The sequence below is a fragment of the Podarcis pityusensis genome (assembly GCF_964106645.2).
Source record: "Podarcis pityusensis genome assembly, chromosome: 9".
In the NCBI taxonomy this organism is placed as follows: domain Eukaryota; kingdom Metazoa; phylum Chordata; class Lepidosauria; order Squamata; family Lacertidae; genus Podarcis; species Podarcis pityusensis.
The window spans coordinates 54,644,349-54,668,196 of NC_138034.1; the positions used below are offsets into that span (position 1 = coordinate 54,644,349).

Below are 23,848 nucleotides of genomic sequence, written 5' to 3' on the forward strand. Positions count from 1 at the left end.
TTTACTCTCCTGCATGAAAAAGGTGTGGGTTTTTGGTAACAGTTCTTGATAAATATCATTGTTGGTTTTAATTGGAAGATTGTATTACTTCTGTGGTTGTTGGTTTTGTACAAAGCATGATCAGGATCCAAAGCGTTGTGAGCCAAACGTCTTGCACAATTACACATGTGCGAGAGTTGATTCAAGAAACTTACCTTAATGTTAAGCAATGGGACGAATAATTACCATGTTCGATCATTAAGCTTGTGTATAAAAATTGGACCAAAATCTCTTCGTGAACCTCAGTTTTCCTTTCATGAGCCTGTATGTATTAATTACATTTAAATAGAAATTTAAAATTACTGTAGCTCAGAAGTAGGCCTTGGGGTCAATCCTTGACAACTCTAGTTAAGACTTATTATGAATAACCCCCAACTAAAACCCTGGATAGCAACTGCAAGTCGAGGCCTACAGTACTGAGCTAGATGGATCAGTGGTCTGTCTCGGCAGCTTCTTCATGCGCCATTGCCACCCAGCCATGGAGGCAGGGATGGGGATGTATTTTGGAGCAATGGATGCAACTGCTACCTTTGTACAGTACGCTACATTCCAGCCACACAAAAGTCCCCTTCCTTACCCACGAATCATAATAATTGTTGGTGGATTTATCATCCGTGAATTTGCTTAATCCTAATTTTATCTATCCTAGTTTTTTAATTTTCACCCCACTTTCTCCCCTGTCATTTCCATTAATTGGTTTTTTTAAAGGGCTATTAAACAAAATAACAAATGAACATGTGGCATCTTGAAAGGCTAACAAAGATTATGTCATAATAAAATTTGCTGTTGCAAGGCTCTTGGTTCTTTTTGCTGCAAAAGTCCCAGGTTCAATCTTTGGCAAGGGCTTGGGAGAAAAAAACCACAATTTTCTCAGTGTAAGCAGTAATGAGCTAGATGGACCAGTGCTCAGACTCATATACAGTGGTACCTTGGGTTACAGATGCTTCAGGTTACAGACTCCACTAACCCAGAAATAGTACCCCAGGTTCAGAACTTTGCTTCAGGATAAAAACAGAAATCACACAGCAGCAACAGCAAGAGCAGCAGCAGCAGCGGGAAGCCCTATTAGCTAAAGTGGCACCTCAGGTTAAGAACAGTTTCAGGTTAAGAATGGACCTCCAGAACGAATTAAGTTCTTAACCTGAGGTACCACACTATATGATCCTCATCAAATTCCTTTCACAGTTTCCAAATGCCATAAAAAGACCATAAAAAGGTTTCTTCTGGATCTGACCAAAGACCCATTCAGCCCAGCATCCTGATCTCTTAGTGGCTAACCAGTTTCTTATGGGAAGCCTGCAAGCAGGACCTGAGCCCAAGAAGATTCTCCCAATTTTTGATTGCCAGCAACAAATTGGAAACAGGAGAATATATACAAAAGGCATCAAATTCTATATGAATGGTTTAAAAACTTTTTAAAAAACTCATCAGGCAAGATGAAAATGAATGCGAAAGGCCTGAAAAAAATTAAAAAAAAGGTATATGCCTGGCTCCGAAATTGACACCCACGTTTCGAATCTACATTGTGAGGCCTTAAAATCTGGCTTTAGTGCGAGTTGTGAAAATGAGTAGGTCTGGTAGTCAGTTGCGGCTGCATGCAAATGAAGTGAGACTCTGGGAGTGTTTTCTTCCATAATATATATATTAACCACAGTCTCCTTGATAAAGCATTCTATTTATGATGGCTAATAAAAATATTCAGGAAAACTCTGCAGTGTTTGCTTGTGGTATGTAATCAAATCAGGATGGGGTACATAACAGCTAGGCTAACCCTAAAGAATGTGCACTTAATAGAACAACTCGTGTTTTATTATCATTGTGTTCATCAGTGGCAGAAGCTGCTGAAGCCTTAAGGTCAGGCAGAACATCTCTGCTGAACTGTGCAAAGTGTTCTGTTCTAATAATTTCTGCAACCTGAAGAGGAGATAATGGTGTGCTGGATACACTAATGGTCATCCTTTCCAGACTTCCTTTCACTATAAGAGATACAACTTCTTTATTTTTATGAACATCTTCTGCAGACTCAAAGATACTTGCTTTTTTTTTCCCAAGTGAATTTTTATTGTTTTCCTTACAAATTGTAATAGCACCATACATTCCCTTTGACTCTGCCGAGTCACGACCCCCCCTCCCTCCCCACAACTGGTATATTTATCCTCTTTCCATCACACACATCATTCTCATATTAGTACTATTATACATTGGAGGTATTATGTCAATCCTGCTAGTGTCTTGACCTCTTTACAATTCTTCTTTAAATATTCAATAAATTTACTCCAGTTATTTTGGTATCTTTGATCTCCCTGGTCCCGGATCCTCCCTGACAGTTTGGCAAGTTCTGCATATTCTGTCAACTTCGCCTGCCACTCCTGTATAGTTGGTATATCTTGTACTTTCCATCTTTGGGCCAGAAGGGTCCTCGCGGCAGCTGGAGCATACATGAACAAATTTTGATCTTCTATTTTAATTTCTGTTCCTATTAAGCCTAATAGACACGCTTCCGGTCTTTAGGGGAAAGTATATCTAAATATTTTTTTGAGTTCATTATAAATTGATTCCCAAAATTTTTTTACCCCATCTGCCTTTTTGCATTTCCAACACTTTCTTTCTTTTTTCCTATACATTTTAGCTAATTTTACTGGCGTCAAATGCCATCTATACATCATTTTTAGCAAGTTTTCCTTTAAAGCCATGCATCCTGTGAATCTCAAACCCTCCTTCCATAATCTTTTCCACGCATCCAATTCAATGTTATGCCCAATATCAATTGCCCATTTTATCATTGTTTCCTTTACTTCTTCGTCTTTTGTATACCATTCTAGCAATAAACTATACATTCTTGATAAAATTTTATCTTTACAGTCTATTAACTCGATTTGGAATTTCGATTTTTTATCTTCGAACCCATTTCTCTTTTTGTCTTCCTTTAATAAGTCACTGATCTGATGGTATTGCAGCCACCCTGTTAACATCTTTTTAGTTTGGTCATATGGTTTGAGCTTTATCCCTTGGACTGTTTTCCTAGTAATATCCTCATATGTTACTCTTTCCCCTTCCATGTTTACTTTTTTTGTTGTCAGCACCTCAATTGGTGATATCCACCAGGGTGTCTTTCTTTCCAGGAGGTTTTTATTCCGATCCCATACTTCATATAAAGATTTCCTAATCACATGGTTTAGAAAACCTTTATGTACCTTTACTTTGTTGTACCATAGGTACGAATGCCAACCATATCTATTGTCGTGGCCCTCTAGATCTAATAGGTCAGTGTTTTCTAAAGTCAGCCAGTCTTTTAACCATACCAAGCACGAAGCTTCATAATATAAAGTCAGGTCTGGTAAATCAAAACCTCCTCTCTCTTTCTTATCTACTAGTATCTTCATTTTTATCCTTGGCCTTTTCCCCTGCCAGACAAACTTCGCTAAGTTTTTTTGCCAATCCTTAAATTGTCTTATCCCTTTTACCACTGGTATTGCTTGAAATAAAAATAACAGTCTAGGTAGTATATTCATTTTTATCACAGAGATTCTGCCTAATAATGACAATTTTAGTCTACTCCATATATCCATATCTTTCTTAATTTCTTTCCATACCACCTCATAGTTGTCCTTGTACAGGTTTATATTTTTTGTTGTCATCCAAATTCCTAAATATTTTATTTTTTTAGCTATCGCGATTCCTGAGTCTACTTGTAATTCTTCCATCTCTTCTTTCTTCAGATTTTTTGCTAGCATTTTCGTCTTGTTTTTGTTGAGTTTAAACCCTGATACCTTCCCAAACTCTTCCATTCTTTTTATTGCCTCTTTCACACTTTGTCTTGGTTCTTCCAACGTTAAGACTAGATCATCTGCGAAGGCTCTTAACTTAAATTCTTTTCGTCCCACCTTAATGCCTCTGACTTCTGATGATTCTCTTAGCTTCTTATTCAAGACCTCTAGGACTGTAATAAATAGCAAGGGAGACAAAGGGCATCCCTGCCTAGTACCTTTAGTTATCTCAAAGTTATCTGATATGTTGTTATTAATTATTAACTTTGCTTTTTGGTCCGAATAAATCGTGTCAATACCTCTCAAAAAATTTTCACCAATTCCTAGTACTTTTAAGTTTTCTTTCATGAAATGCCAAGAAACATTATCAAACGCTTTTTCCGCGTCTATGAACAATAGTACTGCCTGTTTCTCATTTCTGACTTCAAGGTATTCAATTATATTTATCAGGTTTCTTACGTTGTCCCTTAGTTGCCTCCCTGGCAGAAAGCCTGTTTGGTCCTTGTGTATCACCTTATTTAACACCATTTTTAGTCTATTCGCTAGTATATCCGCAAATAGCTTATAGTCGTTATTCAATAACGAAATTGGTCTGAAATTTTTTACATCTAATATATCCCCCTCTTTCTTTGGGATCAGTGTAATATAAGCTTCTTTCCAGGTGATTGGCATCTTTCCTTCTCTTAAGACTTTATTCATTACTTCACTTAGAACAGGTGTCAGGTATTGCGATAGTGTTTTATAATACTTTGCTGAGATACCGTCCGGTCCTGGGGCCTTCCCTATTTTCATTCTTTTTATTGCCTTCGTGACCTCTTGTTCTGTTATCTCCTGGTTAAGCATTCTTTTTTCTTCTTCTGAGATTTGATGTAGTTTATGATCATGGATATACTTTTCTATTCTCTTATTGTCTTCTTTATCTTTCCTATAAAGATCTCTATAGAATCTCTGAAATACTTTTCTAATTTCTTTCGGGTCCTCAATCATTTTATCCCTATCTTTTATTTTACAAATTGTGTTCTGTTTTTGTCTTGCTTTTATTTGCCACACCAAGAATCTCCCAACTTTGTTGGCCGACTCAAAAATTTTTTGTCTCATGGTTTTTATTTTCCATTCGATCTCCTGTCCCACCACCATGGAGAACTGAGACTGCAACATTTTTATATTTCGTTTTATTATTTCATCTTTAGGTTTTGTTATTAGCTGTTTTTCGTTCTCCATGAGCTGGGACAGGATCTCTTCTTTCTTCTTCTCTCTCCCTCTTTTCTGGAAGCTGTTTTTTTGAATCAGGAAACCCCTTATCACCGCTTTGCTCGCGTCCCAGACTGTTTCAATTGGTGTTTCTTTGTTTAAATTCCATTTAAAATAGTCTGTTATTGTCTCTTTTGCAGTTTCCACTACTCTCTGGTCATTAAATAAGCTCTTATTCATTCTCCATCTATGTGTAGAAGGGTCCTTTCCTTTTAATTCCATATATAGCGGATTATGATCTGACAGGGTTCTTGGGAGGATTTCAATTCTAGTTACTCTTGGTGTTAGAATCTTAGAAACCCAGATCTGATCTATTCTGCTGAAGCTTTGGTTTGGTTCAGAGTGGAATGAAAATTGTCTTACTGTTGGATTCCTTAATCTCCAGATGTCAATTACTCCCAATATATTGGCCATATCAAAGAAGGCCTTCGGGAGTTTACCTTCATATGTATTTCGCCTCTTTGTTAATCTATCTAAGTCCGGTACCACCACTCCATTAAAATCTCCCAGTAGTATCAATTTCTGATCTAAATACTCTAACATTATTTCATTCAACTTTGTATAAAATTCAGCTTTCTTATCATTTGGTGCATAGATCCCCACAATCAGCCATTTCCCCCCTTGAAACCCAATTTGTACAATCAATATTCTTCCCTCATCCTCCTTAAAAATTAATCTTGGATCATGCTTCTCTTTTACATATATTACCACACCTCTCTTTTTGTTCGAATCTGACGCGATAAACTCTTGGCCCAGTTTTTTATTACTTAAAATTCTTTTATGCTTTTTTGCTACGTGTGTTTCTTGCAGGCATATGATATCTAGGTTTCGTTTAATCAAAGCATGGTTAACTTTTCGTCTCTTATTTAAATTGTTCATCCCATTGACATTCCAGGAAAATACTTTCAGGTTCATTATTTCTTTTATCTAAGAGTTCCCACTCAGTTGCGCTAAATTTACTGTTCTTTGTTGTTGTCGTCTTCTTCTGATTCCTCTCTCTCTTCTTCTTGTTCCTCCTCTTCTTCCTGACGTTGTTCTTCTTTCTCCTTTTCCTTTCCTTCCTCTTTCTGATCCTGTCTTGGTTTTATTTTCCCTGTCCTCCCTAACTCTTTGTTGTATCTTCTGGAGAATTTTTCTAACTCTTGGGGGCTAGTTAGTTTGAATCTTTTATCTTTAAAATAAAAGGAGATTCCTTCTGGGAATTCCCATCTATGCTGAATTCCATTCCTTTTCAGTAGACTCACCATTTGTTTATAAATTCCCCTTTGTTTCAGAAACCTGGCAGGGATCTCCCTAAAAATCAAGATTTTCACTCCATCTATGCATAGATTTTTGTTGTAATTCAGTCTCAGTATTTCATTTCTTATGTCCAATGAGTTAAACATGACTAGAACGTCTCCAGGAAGCTTTTTTGCCCTTGCTTTCACTGATCTAACCTTTATTCTAAAGACATTCATTATCATTGGGCCAATATCTTCTTCTCTTAATTCCATCCACCCAGCCAGTTCTCTTATTATTTTATCTCTTATATTCTCATTTGGCGTCTCCGGGAGACCCCTGAATTTCAAATTTCGCTCTTTTTGACGCATCTCCAGAGTAGATAGATTATCCAACATCTCCTTCTGTGCCCTATTCATTTCTGTAATTTCTCCTCTAATTTGTTCTGTCTGTCTTTTTACTTCCTTTAGATCTTTCTGGTTGTGTTTGTTTGAATCCTCTACCACTTTAGTTCTTATTTCCAAGTCTTTTACCTTCCCTGTCAACTCTCCCACCACCATTTCCAATTTTTTGTCTAAGGCTTCCTGGACCTCCAATAATTTTCTCTCTATATATTGCTCATTCTGCTTAAACTCTTTTCTTATTTCCCCCAGTAAGCTCTCATAGTCCTTATTTTCTTTTCCATTTTCTTACCTAGATGGGCGTCTCTCTGCTGGGGTCCCTATTCCCTTTTTCCCATTTTCCCCGGACATCTTAAATATATATTATACAAAAATTTAGATCTTATATATATATCACACAAAGTCAGTCCACACCATGTTTCAGCCAGCCACCAGGGGAGCACTTTCCCGGCTTCTTTGCTTTTAGAATGTAATTGTTTAGCTCCCCACACGGTTGCAGTCCCTAATCCACACGCTGTATCGTCACTCCCAGCACGTCCGTCACTTCTATCCCTCCTCTCCCCACGTCCTCCAACACACAGGAGGCAGCAGGGAAGTCCGAGAGTCTTCAGGCAAATATTCCAAAGGGCAAAAGGTAAGAGTTTATTTGTTATCCCCCGTGTGTTTTCTTCTCTTCTTCTATCAGTCCATAAGGTTGTTTCAAACCACGCGCGGGTTGTGTAAGGCTCAAAGATACTTGCATTATGTGGTATTCCACTCATTCCAGTAGCTGGTTATATTTTGAAAAACCTCTTTTCCCGCACCAAGCAGATGGAATTCTTTGTTTAAAGTGGATCTGTTTCAGTAACAGTGAATGAACAGACTACCGTGCCACCACTAAAGGAGTCACACCTGAAAAACTTGGCAGAATCAAACTGAGAAAATAATACACCTATCTTTTTAATTTGCCACCTTGTTTATCATCAAAAATTAATTCATCTATAAATAGAAATTGAAATGAAATGAAAGCCATGGTCCAACAGGAGCCTCCAAGGTGCTGGTCATTGGACACATAGCTGGCCAGCTCTGTATTACACAGTTTATTCCCAATTTAACAAGGTTTCACCCTTGCAAATCTCCAGCTTAAAATTCTGTTTGGCTGCACTTTGGGTTTGGCCTTGGTTTAGCCATAAAGCTGGAAACAGAATTCGAAGAATACATAAACACACAAGTGAGAAAGCTGTGCTTGTCTCTACAGCCATTTCCACAGCCAAACCCAACAAGTGGTTCAAGAGAAAGAGAGGAATGTGAATGTGAACTTCTGGCTGTGTATGCTTGTCCCTCTCGTACACACCCATTTTTTGGAAACTGGTCAGAACTTGAAAAAAATTGTACATTCTGGAAAAGCAAAACAGACTGTTACAAGTTTACCGCACACTTACTGCATGGAGGGAGAGGGTGGGTTTTTGTGTGTGTGTGTTTTTTTAAGACCCACCCTTTTTTTTATGGAGAGCTCACTTGCCACAGTTCAGTATCCATCACCTTCTCCTTCGGACCCTTTCATCTTTGAACCTAATTCCAAGCCTCTTACCCCTTCCTTTTTCACAACCCCCTGTGCACTCACATTTCCCCTTTTCCCTTCCACCCTCCTCTGCACTTTTCTCAACTCTTCCTTGTACATAGATCACTCTCATTTCCATGCCTTATCATTTCTCCTATTGTGGAACCTACTTTGCGCGTACACGCGCGCGCGCACACACACACACACACACATGCCATTATCCCCTTCGCTCCCTTTTTGTATGCATCTGCTCTGCAGTATTTGTTTTTTGTTATTTGTTTATCTAACAGAATTAGTATACTGCTTAATCATCCATTACCTCTAAATGGTCTGCACCGAACCTTAAAAATAGTGAGCACTCAATCCCAAGGTTAGATTCTTATGAGGTAAGTGTAAGGTCACTTTCTTGTCTCTTGGTTAGGAATGGGGCAGAAATTTGATTTAGGTCACATTTACCTAATCTGCAGGCTCTGAAATTGTATGCAAACCAAAACGCAGCAATCCCTTGAAATTCCCGCTTCTCTGAACTTTGCAATGCAGTTCTCAGCCCTCGTGATGTGTACAAAAAAATGCATATGCTAGTGTAAATTGTTAATAAAGGTGCCTATGTTTGTGAGAATAACATACCAAAAGGCACTCTTTTAGGGAAAATTGCTTTGCAAAATAGTGTGTGTATTAGGCAAAACCGTGTGTGTATAATGTATTAGAAATCCACATTAAAATATTGGTGGATTTTCATCAGGACTTTAAAAAAACACACCCCAAAACGATGTGGAAATCTGGGGAATTGAATTTAAGAATGGGGAAATGAGAAAGGGAGAGGTTTGTTCATCCTCCCTTGTAGCCCCTGCCACTCTTAATGGGCTTCTATTTGCGTGTGCTGAGAGAAAAAATGTGGGCTATCCTTTGGTATGAATTTCGAATGGTCAGAAGCATTAGGGATTCATTTAGCATTTCAGACTAAAAAGCATTTTCCAAACAGCTGAGGGTCCCTGTTAAAGAAGATGAAAGCAAATTATATCCCTGCTGCTTCATTATGTAAATTTGCAGGAGGGGTTTTGTTTTTTTTAAAAAAAAAATCTATCTTCTGACCACCAGCTGCATCCAACATCACCAACTTAGATTCTTCTTACATTTTCGGTCTGTATTAGTATTGTCTTGGGGCTGGAAGGAGAGGAGGGTCTTTTTCTTTAGTGTGTTCATCCAGCGGGCGTAATTATGAACTCTGAGGGGGATAATTAAAAAGTCCACATTTTTTAAGTACTCTCATCCAGTAAAGCGTCCATTGATGTATATGGGGCATTTTGTTCCAGAAGTAGTATGACTCTGCAGACATTTCTGCATTCAATTAGGGTTGTTTCATGTTTTGGAGTCTTGTGCAAACAAAAACAGTTAGACACATTTTTAAAAAAGGAAACTTCAGAGTCGTCCTGTCTGCTTATGTCATCCCATATTTTCCTCACAGTAATTACTGATAGAATTCTAAACTTAAGTATTCACAGGGAGCGGAATAGTATAAAAACTATCCCTCAGTTTGCAGAGGTCTTAGCATGCATTAATTTTCACCTGTCCACTGAGGACTTCGTTGCAAACCTAAGAGAGATGGTCATATTGCCTTCCCCATAGCACAAGGAGATCCTCATGTAATGTGTTTATTACATGCTTTACTTTAATAGTTAAAGCAATTGTTACAATTTAAACTGTGGGAGTATAGAGTTGGCTCTGTATAGGGTTTAGCATTTAATCCTGAATTTCTGCTTTCGGGTGCTCTGACTTTTATAGTGCAAAGATAATCAGAGGAGGCCCTCTAGTGTTTCAGTGAATTACAGCTTCTCACATTCACATTTTTCTGATTCTCCACTCTGGAGATTGAACAAAAAATCCAGTGGATTTAAGACCCCTGGACCATACGACCCGACACCTACACTTAACTGTGTTTTGTTAAATATAACTCAGGCTGCAGTCCCATATACAATTATTGAGTTTAAGCTACATTGAACTTCTACTTCTAAGAAGAAACATATAGTATTATACTGCCAGTGGCACTCCAACTGATAATTTTAAGTTGGGTAAGGAGACCAGGAGAGCAAGTTAACCTAATATTTATCAAAAGATAGATAAATGACAAACTATGCAAATTTTGTATGCATTTGATTTGAAAAAAAAACACATTTCTGTGATCATATTGATATATTCTTTAAGCTGAGGGTTGTATCGCAACCTATGGAGAAGTGCAAGAACTAAAAAATATGTTCTGATCTGTGTATTAGTCTGGGAAGTACGACCCAGATCTACTCACTTAAAAATGCAGACCAAACAAAATCCTTGTGAATCTTTAGCTCTAACTAGTTTCACTTCTGATACTGATGCCTGCAGGAAGTTTCCAGGCCTGTGAGAATCCTCCATATGGTTGACCTCCTATGACACATCTTCTTAAAGGATACGAAACTCGTTTGAACCTATAAACAGCACCATTCTCTTGTGAACCCAGCTGTGAACCCAGCGAACTCGCCTCTAGGCTTTTATTATGCTTTCCCGTCTACCTCTATCCTGTCTGCTTAATTTGGATAGTAACCTTTGATTATGTGGGGAGAATTATGAGTGGCTAAGATCAGCTGAAAATATTGCTTCAGGCCAAAATAACTGAAACAGGCTATTTTCTTACTATTTCGCTGCAGCCCTTTTAGGATTTCATGTATCGCCTATGAAGTGCTGCAGGGCTTGCAGTACATGAACAAGCATGGAATAGTCCACCGTGCACTTTCACCTCACAACGTCCTCATGGATCAAGAGGTAAGGCTAGAAGATTTTGTTTTTGCTGTCGGTCTGCATCCTTTGTCAACATTGATGTAATAAGAACTTCGTTTGAAATCTTTTCGAAAGATACCTCTCTTATAAAAGCAACATTTTGCATTTAAATGCAAGGTAAATTCTTACTTTCATATTTTGCACAGTTTTGTCTATATGGCACTCTTCCCCCATGTAAATGGAAGATACACGTCTACCTTTATCTAAAATGGAACACCTTTCCTAGACACGAATGCAGTGACTTCATTTGGATGTCATGAACCATTGTTTATTGTGACGGTAACAAACCTAGGTGAAATTCAGTTTTGCTTAGCAGATCGTCTAAATCCAGACGCATGGTTTAGCTCTTCCAGACAAACCCAAGCCATAAACCATCGCGCAAACCTTAGTTGTTTTGCTGAAACTGTTTTATTGCTGCTAATAGAATATTTTTAGACATTTTAGCATTTTAAAGATTTGTGGTTTTATGGTTTGTAATTATCCAGTGAATGAATTTTATGTTTGTAATACTTTGTGGGTCTTCTCGAGATTTAATCTCTGGAAGTTGGCTTATAAATTCTGGGCTAAATACACACATAAATAAATGGGAATATAATTATGCAGGCTTCCTGGAAAATATTTTGATTTCACAAATTTGAGACTGCCTTTCACACGTATCCTAGCATTCAACAGAAATAAATGTCTTCAGCTACACAGCTAGGAAACTTTGTCGAGGACGACAGCTCTTACGTTTTCATCTTACAACGGTGTTCATTGAAAATCTTCTGCATGGGACATAAAAGTTTTGTCTACAAATGTTGGCAATTTGGGTAGAGGGAAAGCTGAAGCAAGACTGAGCAATGTTCTGAAATACCACACTTAGGTCCACTTTGCACATAACCCTGAGCCACACCACAACTTATCAAAAGCAAAGAAACGTGCTGGTTCCTGGACCAAAGATTGAAGCTGCACTATGGTTCTGCACTAAGCAGAGCTAAGCCATGGTCTGTCTTAGTGCTACATCCTAACTTGATTTTGTGGTTTGCCTGTGGGTTTGGATATAATGTTCAGCCAGCGGTGGGGAACATTGGGTCCAGGAGCTGAGGGCCACTTATCTGGACCAAGACACACCATAAGCCCGGGTTTGAATGCAACACTAAGCATGGATGGGGAATATTATCCCCAGGGACCAAATATGGTCCTCTAGACTTCTCTTTTTGACCTTTGGGACTCTTCTAATGCATGCTCCCACACCAGCCATGCTCTAAATCCTCCTCAAGTGGTTTTCCTTGGCAAATGTGTCCTTAAACCATGAAAATGCTTTCTACTTGCCTGCATGGAGAGAAGTGTGTGTGTGTGTAACCCCGTCCCCAATCTTTGCATGACTATACCTAGTAGGCTACTAGGTATTGTAGGAATATGCCAGGGGGTCCACGCAGCCCCCGAGATGAGACAAACCTCTCGGGTGTCATCCTGAAGTTGCGCAGCTATGGGATGCCCATAATTCATCAGTCCCGGTACGCTCCAGTAACACATAGCAGATGCCTATGTGCACACACACTCAGCAGAGCTTAGCGGAAACAAAGTGGATATTGGTGTGCTCATTCTAAGCTTTTATTAAGCAGTATATACAGGACTATATACTTTTATGAAGCAGTATATACAAAATTGATGCTTTTTAATTATGGTGCTGGAGGAGACTCTTGAGAGTCCCATGGACTGCAAGAAGATCAAACCGATCCATTGTGAAGGAAATCAGCCCTGAGTGCTCACTGGAAGGACAGATCCTGAAGCTGAGGCTCCAGTACTTTGGCCACCTCATGAGAAGAGAAGACTCCCTGGAAAAGACCCTGATGTTGGGAAAGATGGAGGGCACAAGGAGAAGAGGGCAAGATGGTTGGACAGTGTTCTCGAAGCTACCAGCATGAGTTTGGCCAAACTGCGGGAGGCAGTGGAAGACAGGAGTGCCTGGCGTGCTCTGGTCCATGGGGTCACGAAGAGTCGGACACGACTAAATGACTAAACAACAACATATACAGGACAAAGTGATCATGGGATTCTCTTACTTCAGCTCCAAGAGAGAACAGAAAGTAAAAAGTACAAAAACACAACAGAGCAGAAGAGATAAGGCTAGCTTCCGTTCTCAGGCTTTCCAAGCCTAGAAAGTAAACACAGACATGTGATTGTAACACATCCAGCAACGGAGGAGTGAAATGCTAACAGGTATAACCTGTATTTGTTAGACCAATAGAGTTTGGGTGATGGTGATTGTAGGCTCCTGAACAAAGGTAAGAGTCATATGTATTGTTCACCCACTTTTGTGTCTGGCCCTTCTTGGCATGCACTGACTGCCCTTCCCTGGTTGCCCACAAGGCAATGCGGGCCTCGGGCTGAAAGAGGTTCCCCCAGGCTTAGGTCCAGGTAGGAAAGGAGCTTGCAGCCGTAATCTTTGGTCTGGGAACCTCTTTGCCCTTCCGTGCTAAGTCGTGATTTGGCCTAGGGCTACGTGCAGACAGAGTAATCATATCTGGTAGTTTCTCACCATCAGATTTTTGGCCATGGAAATTGTGAATTCAAACATGAATGTCAATGCATTTTCAAACACAAAGCTTCCTGCAAGGTAGAAACCCTCATTAGGTTGATAATCAGTACATTTCTTCCTCTTTTTAATAGGGTCATGCTAAACTGGCTAAATTCGGCCTTTACTACATGACAGCTTATGGTGCCGATGTTGATTTTCCTATAGGGTAAGTTTTACATTGTGACATTCTAGGAATCGTACGTTGTGTGTGAACCTCCCCCCCCCCCCCCAAGAATATCTCCTCACACCTGACAAAGAATAATGCTTGATTCTATTATTCTAAGCCTGGTTGCCATGAGAAATGTAAAACTTGACTTTGGTTACCAGACAGTATTCTGGTTAGAATTAGGAGAATCTCATCTTAGCAGCATTCTAGGGGCTCATCTAGAGCTCATGTAATTGACAAGCGATTGTACACTCAAATCACCCTCACACATTTACCCCGATGTTTCCAGTGAAGTAGCAGGAGAGCAGTCAGCATTTACACTGCAGATAATTGCAATGCTGTTAAACCAGGATTTGAAAGCAGGCTATTCATTTATTCATTCATTAAATTTCTATACCACTTTCCCCTCAAAGAGCTTAAGGTTCTTTTCACCCCTGTCTTTTATCCTCACAACAATCCTGTGAAGTAGGTTAGGCTGACACCTTTTATTTCTACCGTGTCAAGGGTTTTTTAAGCTATAAAAGATGACACGGAGTTTAAAGAGACAGGTGTCCATTATGAAAATTCAATGGATTTGTCCTGTAGGCCTTTTGAACTATGCTTTTGCTTTTATTATTGTACCATTACTTGTAGGTATCCATCATACCTGGCACCGGAGGTAATTGCACAGGGAATTATCAAAAACAGTGATCATATGCAAAGTGAAAAGCATCTCCCTTCGGGCCCTAAATCAGACGTGTGGTCCCTTGGTGTTATATTATTTGAGCTTTGTGTGGTATGTATCTGACATTATTCTATGTATTTGGGTTATCAGGTTGCTGCTGTGCAAAACATATTCCGTATATGTTTATTTTTTGTTGAGTCACCTTGTTTTTAAGAGAAATGTGAGGATTCAAAATATTGAAACAAATTCAAAACAGCAAAACAGTATAAACGTCATCTTACCAGAAATATATTTTTCATAGGAAAAATTTATTTCACCTTCATCTCAATAATCTTGTAAATAGAGATGTTATATCAGGGAGGGCTAATGTGGTCCTCCAGATGCAGTTGGACTCCAACAGCCATCAGTTTCAGCCATAATAGTCAATGGCCAGGAATGATGGGAGTTGTAGTCCAGCAGTGTCTGGTGGGCTACAGGTTCCTAACCCCTGATATTTTACTGAGGGGCTTAATTTATTTTACTGCTTATTTGAAAGAGGGAATGAAACAGCATGTGGCATTAGAAAAATATGCATAAATATGCATAAATATATAGACTCTTGGACCGTGATTTTGTAAACTTCTCTTTCAGTTTGCACCATTTGGTTCTGCCAAATGTTGAGGCTTTATAGCAAAATAATAGGCTCTTGACATAGCCTTATTGGAAAAATAAGGGTTATGCTGGATCTGTGACTTGATCTAGACTTCTCTAGGTTTAAGCAATGTCTAACAATTTAAAAGCATTGTGGCATGCAGCTTTCATTCACCTGATAAAATTTAGAGCATAATTTGTTGCAAGGATAAAAGTCTGCATATTTTGTTGACAGTTTCCTTCACATAAAAGAAACAATGACCTATGACCTTTGTAAAAGTAACCACCTTTTTACCTTAAGGCAGTGCTTCTCATGAAGCCAGAGCTGATTTTCTTTTTCACTACTCAAAATGCAACAACTGTAGTAATTAACGTGGTCACTGAAGAACAACCATACAACAACAACAAAAACCCTATATTATAATGATTTATATTCTGTAATTTATATTCTATAATTATATCCCTGCATCATTGATTATTTTACCACATCTTTTATTTGAATAATATAATCAAATGTTAATTGATGATCTTCAAAAGTTAGCATAACAGTTTCTAATGGGCACCCATAGGTTACTTATGTCTGTGACCCCCAATCCTGTTTCCTCCTTTAAAAGTCCTGTTGAAGGATTGCAGCCTAAGTCAGCAAACATGATTATGTAGAACAAAAACATTATCACCACATATATTTCTTTTAAAGCAAACTTCAAAAGCATATAATGGCTGTGTGTTTTGTCATGAGCTTTTCATAATGACCCTACTTTAACCACATACCTTACTGTTGCCTTTAGGGCAGAAAGCTCTTCCAGAGTTTGGATATAGCCGAAAGACTAAAACTTATACTTAATCTTGGTGAGTAATGTGAAAACAGCCTTGGGGCACAAAGACTTCATAAAATCTCAGATGAGCCCAGGGGTCGTGATACTGAGTTTGGGGATGTAAATGCTTTCAGTGCATTGGAAAGTTAAACAGAACAGCACTACCCATCGAGAAGGGGATAGTTACTGTTGAAGAGAATTCAACGGCACGGCAAAAGTATGAGCTGCCGCTTATCATGGTGATCTTGACTTTCTGTATTGCACAATTTGCAAAGATCAAAGAAGGGATCATTGCTGCCCCAAACAGGCACAAGTCCCAACATAATGCTTGCCTCTGCAGGATAACTTTTGCAGATAATAACCAGCAAGAGACAAAAAATAGTGCGGCCCATACCTGTGTGACTGCAGCCAGGTTCTGTTTCTGCCCTTACTACAGGGTGCCAAGTAGTTGACAACTTCCCTTCTAGTCTTGTGCAGGGAATGCAAGGCACAGTGGACAATAGTTGTCAAGGTTGACCAGTCCTTCACACAATGATTGGTTTGAAACAGAATAGGGCCTGACCACCTTTGACCCACCTCTTCCCTGCTTCTTGGGGCTGTTCCGACGTCTAGGCCATGGCAGATGTCTGGCCATGCCAATCCCCAATGCTGAACTGGTTCAGAAAATCCAGCTGTTGTCTGGAAAGCTGTAGCTGGGGCACTTCTAACAGAATAAAACTGAGTTTGTCGGTAGTGCCCTTACATAATCTTCTCTCATATTAATCAGTGCATATTTACACTGATTATAAAACTTCACAGTGCTGAGGTCCAGCGCCGAGGGCCTTCTGGCAGTTCCCTCATTGCGAGAAGCAAAGCTGCAGGGAACCAGGCAGAGGGCCTTCTTGGTAGTGGCGCCCGCCCTGTGGAACGCCCTTCCAGCAGATGTCAAAGCAATAAACAACTACCTGACATTCAGAAGACATCTTAAGGGAAGTTTTTAACGTGTGATATTTTAGTGTATTTTTGGTTTCTATGGAAGCCGCCCAGAGTGGCTGGTGAGGCCCAGCCAGATGGGCGGGGTATAAATAATAAATTATTCTATTCTATTCTATTGATAGAGTAAATTTAATACAGGATTTAGGCACACGGACCCTTCTCTTACATACATGGCAAGTTGTACGTTAATGAAGCTTAATTGTTAAAAACGTATAAGAAGAAAATAGTGTTATTGGTGGGTGGGTGTCTGTTTTTGTGTCTGCAGCAGTCTGCTTTCCTGTTTCAGGAATATAGGGTTTGGTGATTAGCCCCTAAAGCAGTGATGGGCAATCAGTGGCCCTCTAGATGTTGCCGGACTGCATGTTCCATCATCCTTGACCATCGGCCATGCTGGCTGGATCTGATGGGAGTTGGAGTCCTGCAAGGGCCACAAGTTCCCCACCCCTGCTCTAAGGAGGTGAAATATACTTATGGCTTATCTTTGAACAGTGTTACATTGCCAACATTTGTTCCTCCTCCTCTTACTTACAGGATGCGTGGATGATATCATAACAGTCCTAGCTGAAGAACATGGTTGTCTTGACATCATTAAGGTTCGAATATATCCAGCACTCCCTCTTGCTTAAATTATAACTTTACTGTTTGTCACAGTATTGGATTTCTTCCCTTGAAATGTTTTTTGTTGTTGTTCTAAAATTCATTTGTCTTGCTCTGACAGTCTTTCATGTTTTAATTGTGTGTGTGTGTGTGTGTGTGTGTGTGTGTGTGTGTGTTATTGAAAGCTCATTTTACTTGATGAGCTTGATATTTACTTGAGATAATCCAACTTCAAAATAATAATTATACAAGTTTTACAATAAACCTGAGCAGGCATATGTGAACCATACACAAATCCCACTCTTAGTGTTGTTGTTTTTATTTGTTGAACTGGCACACTATAGTGAAGTGATAGCAAATTAGATGCTGTTAAGAGTTCAACTCTCATCAGCCCCCAACATGCATGGCCAGTGTTTAGGGATGATGGGAGTTGGAGTCCAAAAACATCTGGAAGGGACCTTGTTGGCTGCCCCTGCTGCTACAAATCTACTATTTGGTCAGAGTTCAGCAAAAAAAGAAAGTATAGTGGGACTACTGATTTCAAAGTGATTGCTGAGTCTAAATACTCAGGTTGATATCTGCAAAGCTAATGTATGTTCATCATTAATGTGTGTCCGATAAATGAAAGTCCTTCTCTCTTGTCAAAATCAGTATATGATGAAAATCGGTTTATCCACAAATTATATCCAACCCAGAAGATATAGGTTGAACCCTTGGCTCTTAGAATTCAAGAAAAGAATGATCCTGATTGCTTCATTTTGAACTGAAATGCATGCCTGTTTAAATGCTGCACTGAAGGGCATACGCTTGCTTCAACAACAATATCTATACGTTTCTCAACCAGGAACTTCCTGAAAATACTTTAACGCTACTGAAGAAGTGCCTTACATTCCACCCTTCTAAGCGGTGAGTGCGCTTTTAAAGTACAGTGAATAATGATGCTTAAAATAAGGGAAATGCAACTGCCATACTGCAGCCATCTGCTCCTACTTACCTAAAAATGAGAGCCATATATGCCGGTCTATTTTTACGTCTTCTTGCTAATTTTGCAGTTTGTGTCTATTAACAAAGACTCCAGTCCTGTTTATGTTTGTGTAGAGATGACAGTGCCTGGTTAATGTTGGCACAGCCACATCTATGAATCAATTATTTCACAAATTCTGCAAATCCATATTTGCCACCAAGTCATCTGCAGCCAATCATGGATTCCCAAAAGCCATACCTCTGTGAAAACAGTTGTTTGCAAACTTTATGAATATACTTGTTCTTGTTTTTTCATTCACACCTTATACAGTGGTACCTCGGGTTAAGTACTTACTTCGTTCCGGAGGTCCGTTCTTAACCTGAAACTGTTCTTAACCTGAAGACCACTTTAGCTAATGGGGCCTCCTGCTGCCGCCGAACTGCCGGAGCACGATTTCTGTTCTCATCCTGAAGCAAAGTTCTTAACCTGAAGCACTATTTCTGGGTTAGCAGAGTCTGTAACCTGAAGCGTATGTAACCTGAAGTGTATGTAACCTGAGGCACCACTGTAGATGAGTTTCTAGAGATAGAATGTGTGGTCTGCAAACTATCAGTGACAGCACCAGGCATCTGTTCCAGGGGTAGGGTAAGAATGCAGGGTTTAGATTCAATCACGGTCCCTTCCCCTCTTTGCTTAAATAAATGTTCAGTGCTCTTGTCGATAATCATACCCAAGGCATGTGCCCATCAGGCGTTAAAAGGTGTAGTTCTACAAGTAGGTAAAAAACAGCAGGCAGAAGCTTGTGTGTGTTTGGCGTAAACTGGATGAGGAGGTATGAAAGTTATGGAGAATTTAAAATACAATTTGCTGTAGCAACTTATGGTATTCTTAATTGTTTTTCTTCCAAGCGTTTTAGACATAAGCTTAATTCACGGGCCACTTCACATGCTACGATTAGCCCTATTTCACAGCTCATAAGAGTGATCGCATAAGCAATGTTGTATGCTAGGAGGAAAGATATTCAGTATCTCAGGAGCGACTCCAGTAAATTGGAGGCGCTGAAACAGAAATTCATGTTCATGGAAATTGCTGTTGTGGGGCATAACTTCACCTAAGTAGTTAAATGCACAAACAAGCAACTGATTGTAGCTTGAGGGCTGGCTGTATTTTTAGAAGGTAACACAGTTGCAAAACATTGTGGTTGGTAATTATTTTTATAGCCTAGCTACAAAAAAGAAAAGAATACAATGGAGACATTAAACTGCTAATTGGGAGAAAAACAAAAGAAATAATGCATCCATGGATTAAGCCTCACTGAATGCACTGAGGTGCCTGGACCTGCCTGCAGCTGCTGCCTGGGGACTTCCATCTGCCTGGACTTGCAGCTGCTGAGAGTAGCTTAGGGGCAAGGACCCTATGAAGACAGGCAGCATTTGGTAACATCTGCTGCCCCAGCTTCTGGGCCAGCTCTATAAAGCCTGTCTTGGGGACGGGGCCACCACCCAAAGGGAGACACCAAAGAGTTTGTGCCTTGGGGGGGCAGCACTTCAGGGATGGAATGAGGGCATGGGCCAGCCTCTTTGTGGTAAGATCAGGGGTCAGCAAACTTTTTCAGCAGGGGGCCGGTCCACTGTCCCTCAGACCTTGTGGGGGGCCAGACTATATTTTTGGGGGGGGAAATATGATCGAATTCCTATGCCCCATAAATAACCCAGAGATGCATTTTAAATAAAAGGACACATTCTACTTATGTAAAAACACGCTGATTCCCGGACTGTCCACGGGCTGGATTTAGAAGGCGATTGGGCCAAATCCAGCTCCTGGCCCTTAGTTTGCCTACCCATGGGTAAGATCAGTGCTTTTGAAGGGACGGCAATATTTTAAATTGCTGTTTCAATTGTTAAGTGTATTAGTTTGCATACGTTAGCATTGTTAATGGTTTTAATTATTTGTTTTCTGTATTATGGATTTTTATATTGTAATTTTATGTTGTGAACTGCCCTGAGAACCTACAGATAGGGTGGTATGCAAATTTAATAAATAATAATAATAATTAAGAAACACAGCAGGAAAGTTGCACGAGTTCTTAAATAAAGCAAAAAAGTGCACATTGTACCACATCCAATTTACATTTGGATTTTCAAGAGTGTATTTTCAAAACAGCTGATTTCCAAAAGAGATTTGATTCACCCCCCTCCTTCCTTTTTCTTTTTCCTTAGACTTACTCCTGACAGGTTACTGAATGACCTTGTGTTTAGTGAAATCTCATCTTTATACCCAGCCTTCCACAAACCTTCCAGCCTTTTCTCACCCACTTTAAGATGTGCTAACTTAACTCTTCCTGAGGATATTAGCCAGCTGTTTAAAGGTAAAAATGAGGTAACAGATTTAAAGTCTAGGCTTAATTATGATCTAATATATAATTTGTCATCATTGGCAAATTTTCAGTCTGCAGGCTGTCGACATAATGTGTATTTCTGTGTGAATGTTTTCTGGTTGTTGAGGAATATTGTGAGCATGTACAGTACGTCTTTAGGCACCATTGGTTTGGTGGCAGAATATATCTTGCAAAGTGGTAGGTGAATTTGGAAAATTGTATCAAAATCTTGGGTTTCCTTCAACAACATATGTTAGATGACCCCCACTTTAATTCTACAACAATCCTGTGAGGCAAGTCAGATCACAAAATAGCAATTTGTTCAAAGCCACCCTGTTCAAAGCTCTCTGTCCAGCAGTCTGCAATTGCAGGATTCTCCAATAAATTAAAAAAAATGAGTTGGATCCAGATGTCATTTCTTCCAATGGGAGCATCCCTGTCAGCAGAAGGGGAGGAGGGAACATTTGCTGATTTTCCCTTTACATCCCCCAGAAGCACTTCCCACACTGTTCTGGAGGGTTGAGGGTGGACCCTCAGGAACAATATGGGAAGGAGGGAAATCGGCCAAGGTTGTCTTCCCCGTGCCAATGAGGGACTTTCACTAAATCAGGAGCCTCACATGGACAGGAGAAGCCTTTTAGTGCATGAAGGGAGATGACAACCAGAAAAAGAATTTCGTTAGTTCATAATACTATGTAGTCTTAAAGTGAAGAAGTGTGCAAGGCTATCTGGGTAGGGTTTTTTTGTTTTTGGCTTAAAACTGCTTTCCCTTTTGATTTTCCAAGCTTCTTTGCACTGATCTTTTGTCTTCTCTGGTCCATGTGATCCCAAATCCTTCCACTCCTCAGACATACCCAGCAACAGTAGAGTAATAATAATAATAATAATAATAATAATAATATTTATACCACACCCATCTGGCTGGGTCTCCCCAGCCACTCTGGGAGGCTTCCAACAGAATATTAAAACATGATAAAACATCAAACTTTAAAAACTTCCCTAAACAGGGCTACCTTCAGATGTCTTCTAAAAGTCCGATAGTTGTTTATTTCCTTGACATCTGATGGGAGGGTGTTCCACAGGGCGGGTGCCACTACTGAGAAGGCCCTCTGCCTGGTTCCCTGTAACCTCACTTCTCACAGTGAGGGAACCGCCAGAAGGCCCTCTCCGGGCTGAATGTTGGGGGTGGAGACGCTCCTTCAGGTATCATGGGCCGAGGCTGTTTAGGGCTTTAAAGGTTAGCACCAAGACTTTGAATTGTGCTTGGAAACGTACTGGAGGTGAAATATTCAAGCTGTGGAGCTAGCGTGCTTATTTTCCCCTCCAACAGTGTCCCTCCCCTTTCTGCTGTAGCCATTCAGGTTGAGCAGGACTTTGGATCTGGCAGTTCTGTTGCTCCAAATTCTCCCTCTGTTTGCCCCAACAGGATTGTTCTGCCCAGCTATCTTTTAGTCCGAGATTGTTGTTAAATTGAAACACACACAACTTTCAGAGGAACTCAGTGAACATTAAGCGTTCTGTTATTTACTGTCACTGCATCCCATTAAACCAGAGGAGAGAAGCCTTTTTTAAGTAATGAAGCATTTAATAAATGTTTCCCTGGTGTATATCATTTCTGCTATCAAATAAAGATGGAGATATTCTGTCCCCGCCTGCCCGATCGACTCCATAGTTTGTCCAGCTGCTTTTGTTTTCCCAGGGATTTTCCATCTAGCACTTCCAAAGGGAAGATCGTTTATCTCTAATAACATGGTCTGAAGAATTGCTCCTCAGACCTATTACTCTGTTTCTAGCAGCAACAACAACAGAGTTTTCAGTGCTGGGGGAAGGAGGACTGAAAGAGTTGCTGGAAAGTTTATAATGCTGTCTTTGTTGGCTTCTGTTAATAGAGGAAAACTCTGATTACCTAGCAGAAAGGTCGATAGAAGAAGTTTATTATCTCTGGTGCTTGGCTGGAGGAGACTTGGAGAAAGAGCTTGTCAACAAGGAAATCATTCATTCGAAACCACCCATCTGCACTCTTCCCATGTAAGAAACAAAAAAAAACCCCCAGATTTTAGGAATGGAAGCATGAAGTAAAAAAGTTAAACGATACAGTGAAGTGAAAGTGGCTTTAAAGGGGGAAATAGAAGTCCAGAGTCTGAAAAACAGTCGCATTATCAAGCACCATGCAATCCTTTAGAACCAAAGCAGAGCACACACTTTGCCTGCACAAAATCCCAATGTTCAATTCCTAGTATCTCCAGGTGGACAGGGCTGGATTAACCATTAAGCAAAATAAGCACGCGCTTAGGGCATCAAGGGAAGGGGGCTGGCACAACATAAATTTTCCATTGTCAGATTTTTAACATGAATGGTCACAAATTGCTCAGCTGAGCATTCATTTTTTCAGTTGAAGTATATTCAAAACACCAGCAGAAAAGCTGTGCTGTTGCAACAAGCCAGGCTGCATGCCTTATCTCTACCAAGTGTAGAAGTAGATGTGTTATGTAAGATTAGTTCTGAGGCTTTGATCAAAGGCTTTGCAATTAGAAAATGTAGGAGGAAACTTTTCCAAATATAAATAAAATGGAAGTGTACGAAAATAAACATTAGTTTCCATCTTGTTGTAGGTTGTGTATTGTTTCAAAAAATAAAATGTTATTTTACAGTTTATATTTTGAATTGGATATCTATGGAGGCACCATATATGTTTTAGGCCGCTAAAGGTCTCAATCTGGCCCTACAGGCAGGACAAGGAAATACATCTCTGTGCATCCCTGGAGAGCTGCCAGTCAATGTATACAGTACTTTAATATGTCTCCAAATCAGTGTTGACTCTAGATGATATGGAACCTAAAAAGGGGGAGCGGGAGAGAAACTGAAATGGCAATTCCTGCCTGCCATTCAATGGCTGGTCTCCAAATCCTGGGGTTGGTCACATAATTTCATTGTTTTTAAAGGCTCTTTTAAATGAAGGCTTGCTCATCAGTGACTTTCATCCCTATTTTAGCTTGCAGAATTTGCTCTGTTCCTGTTTAAACTTCTGCTTTAAATTCCCAGCTCAGCTCAAATAAACTTCATTTAGGTGCAAGCT

General features: G+C 39.8%; 1 protein-coding gene across 1 annotated transcript in view; it reads left to right on the plus strand.

Moving 5' to 3' along the window:
- The window catches only part of TBCK (TBC1 domain containing kinase), an 86,832-nt gene that overhangs the window by 19,214 nt on the left and 43,770 nt on the right, over window positions 1-23,848 (plus strand). Inside the window, exons 4-11 of the mRNA XM_081020285.1 lie at window positions 10,895-11,009; window positions 13,677-13,750; window positions 14,384-14,525; window positions 15,833-15,893; window positions 17,366-17,427; window positions 18,276-18,337; window positions 20,615-20,763; window positions 22,662-22,800. Of these exons, the coding sequence (XP_080876411.1) occupies window positions 10,895-11,009; window positions 13,677-13,750; window positions 14,384-14,525; window positions 15,833-15,893; window positions 17,366-17,427; window positions 18,276-18,337; window positions 20,615-20,763; window positions 22,662-22,800 (804 nt within the window). The remainder of the gene's footprint in view (window positions 1-10,894; window positions 11,010-13,676; window positions 13,751-14,383; window positions 14,526-15,832; window positions 15,894-17,365; window positions 17,428-18,275; window positions 18,338-20,614; window positions 20,764-22,661; window positions 22,801-23,848) is intronic.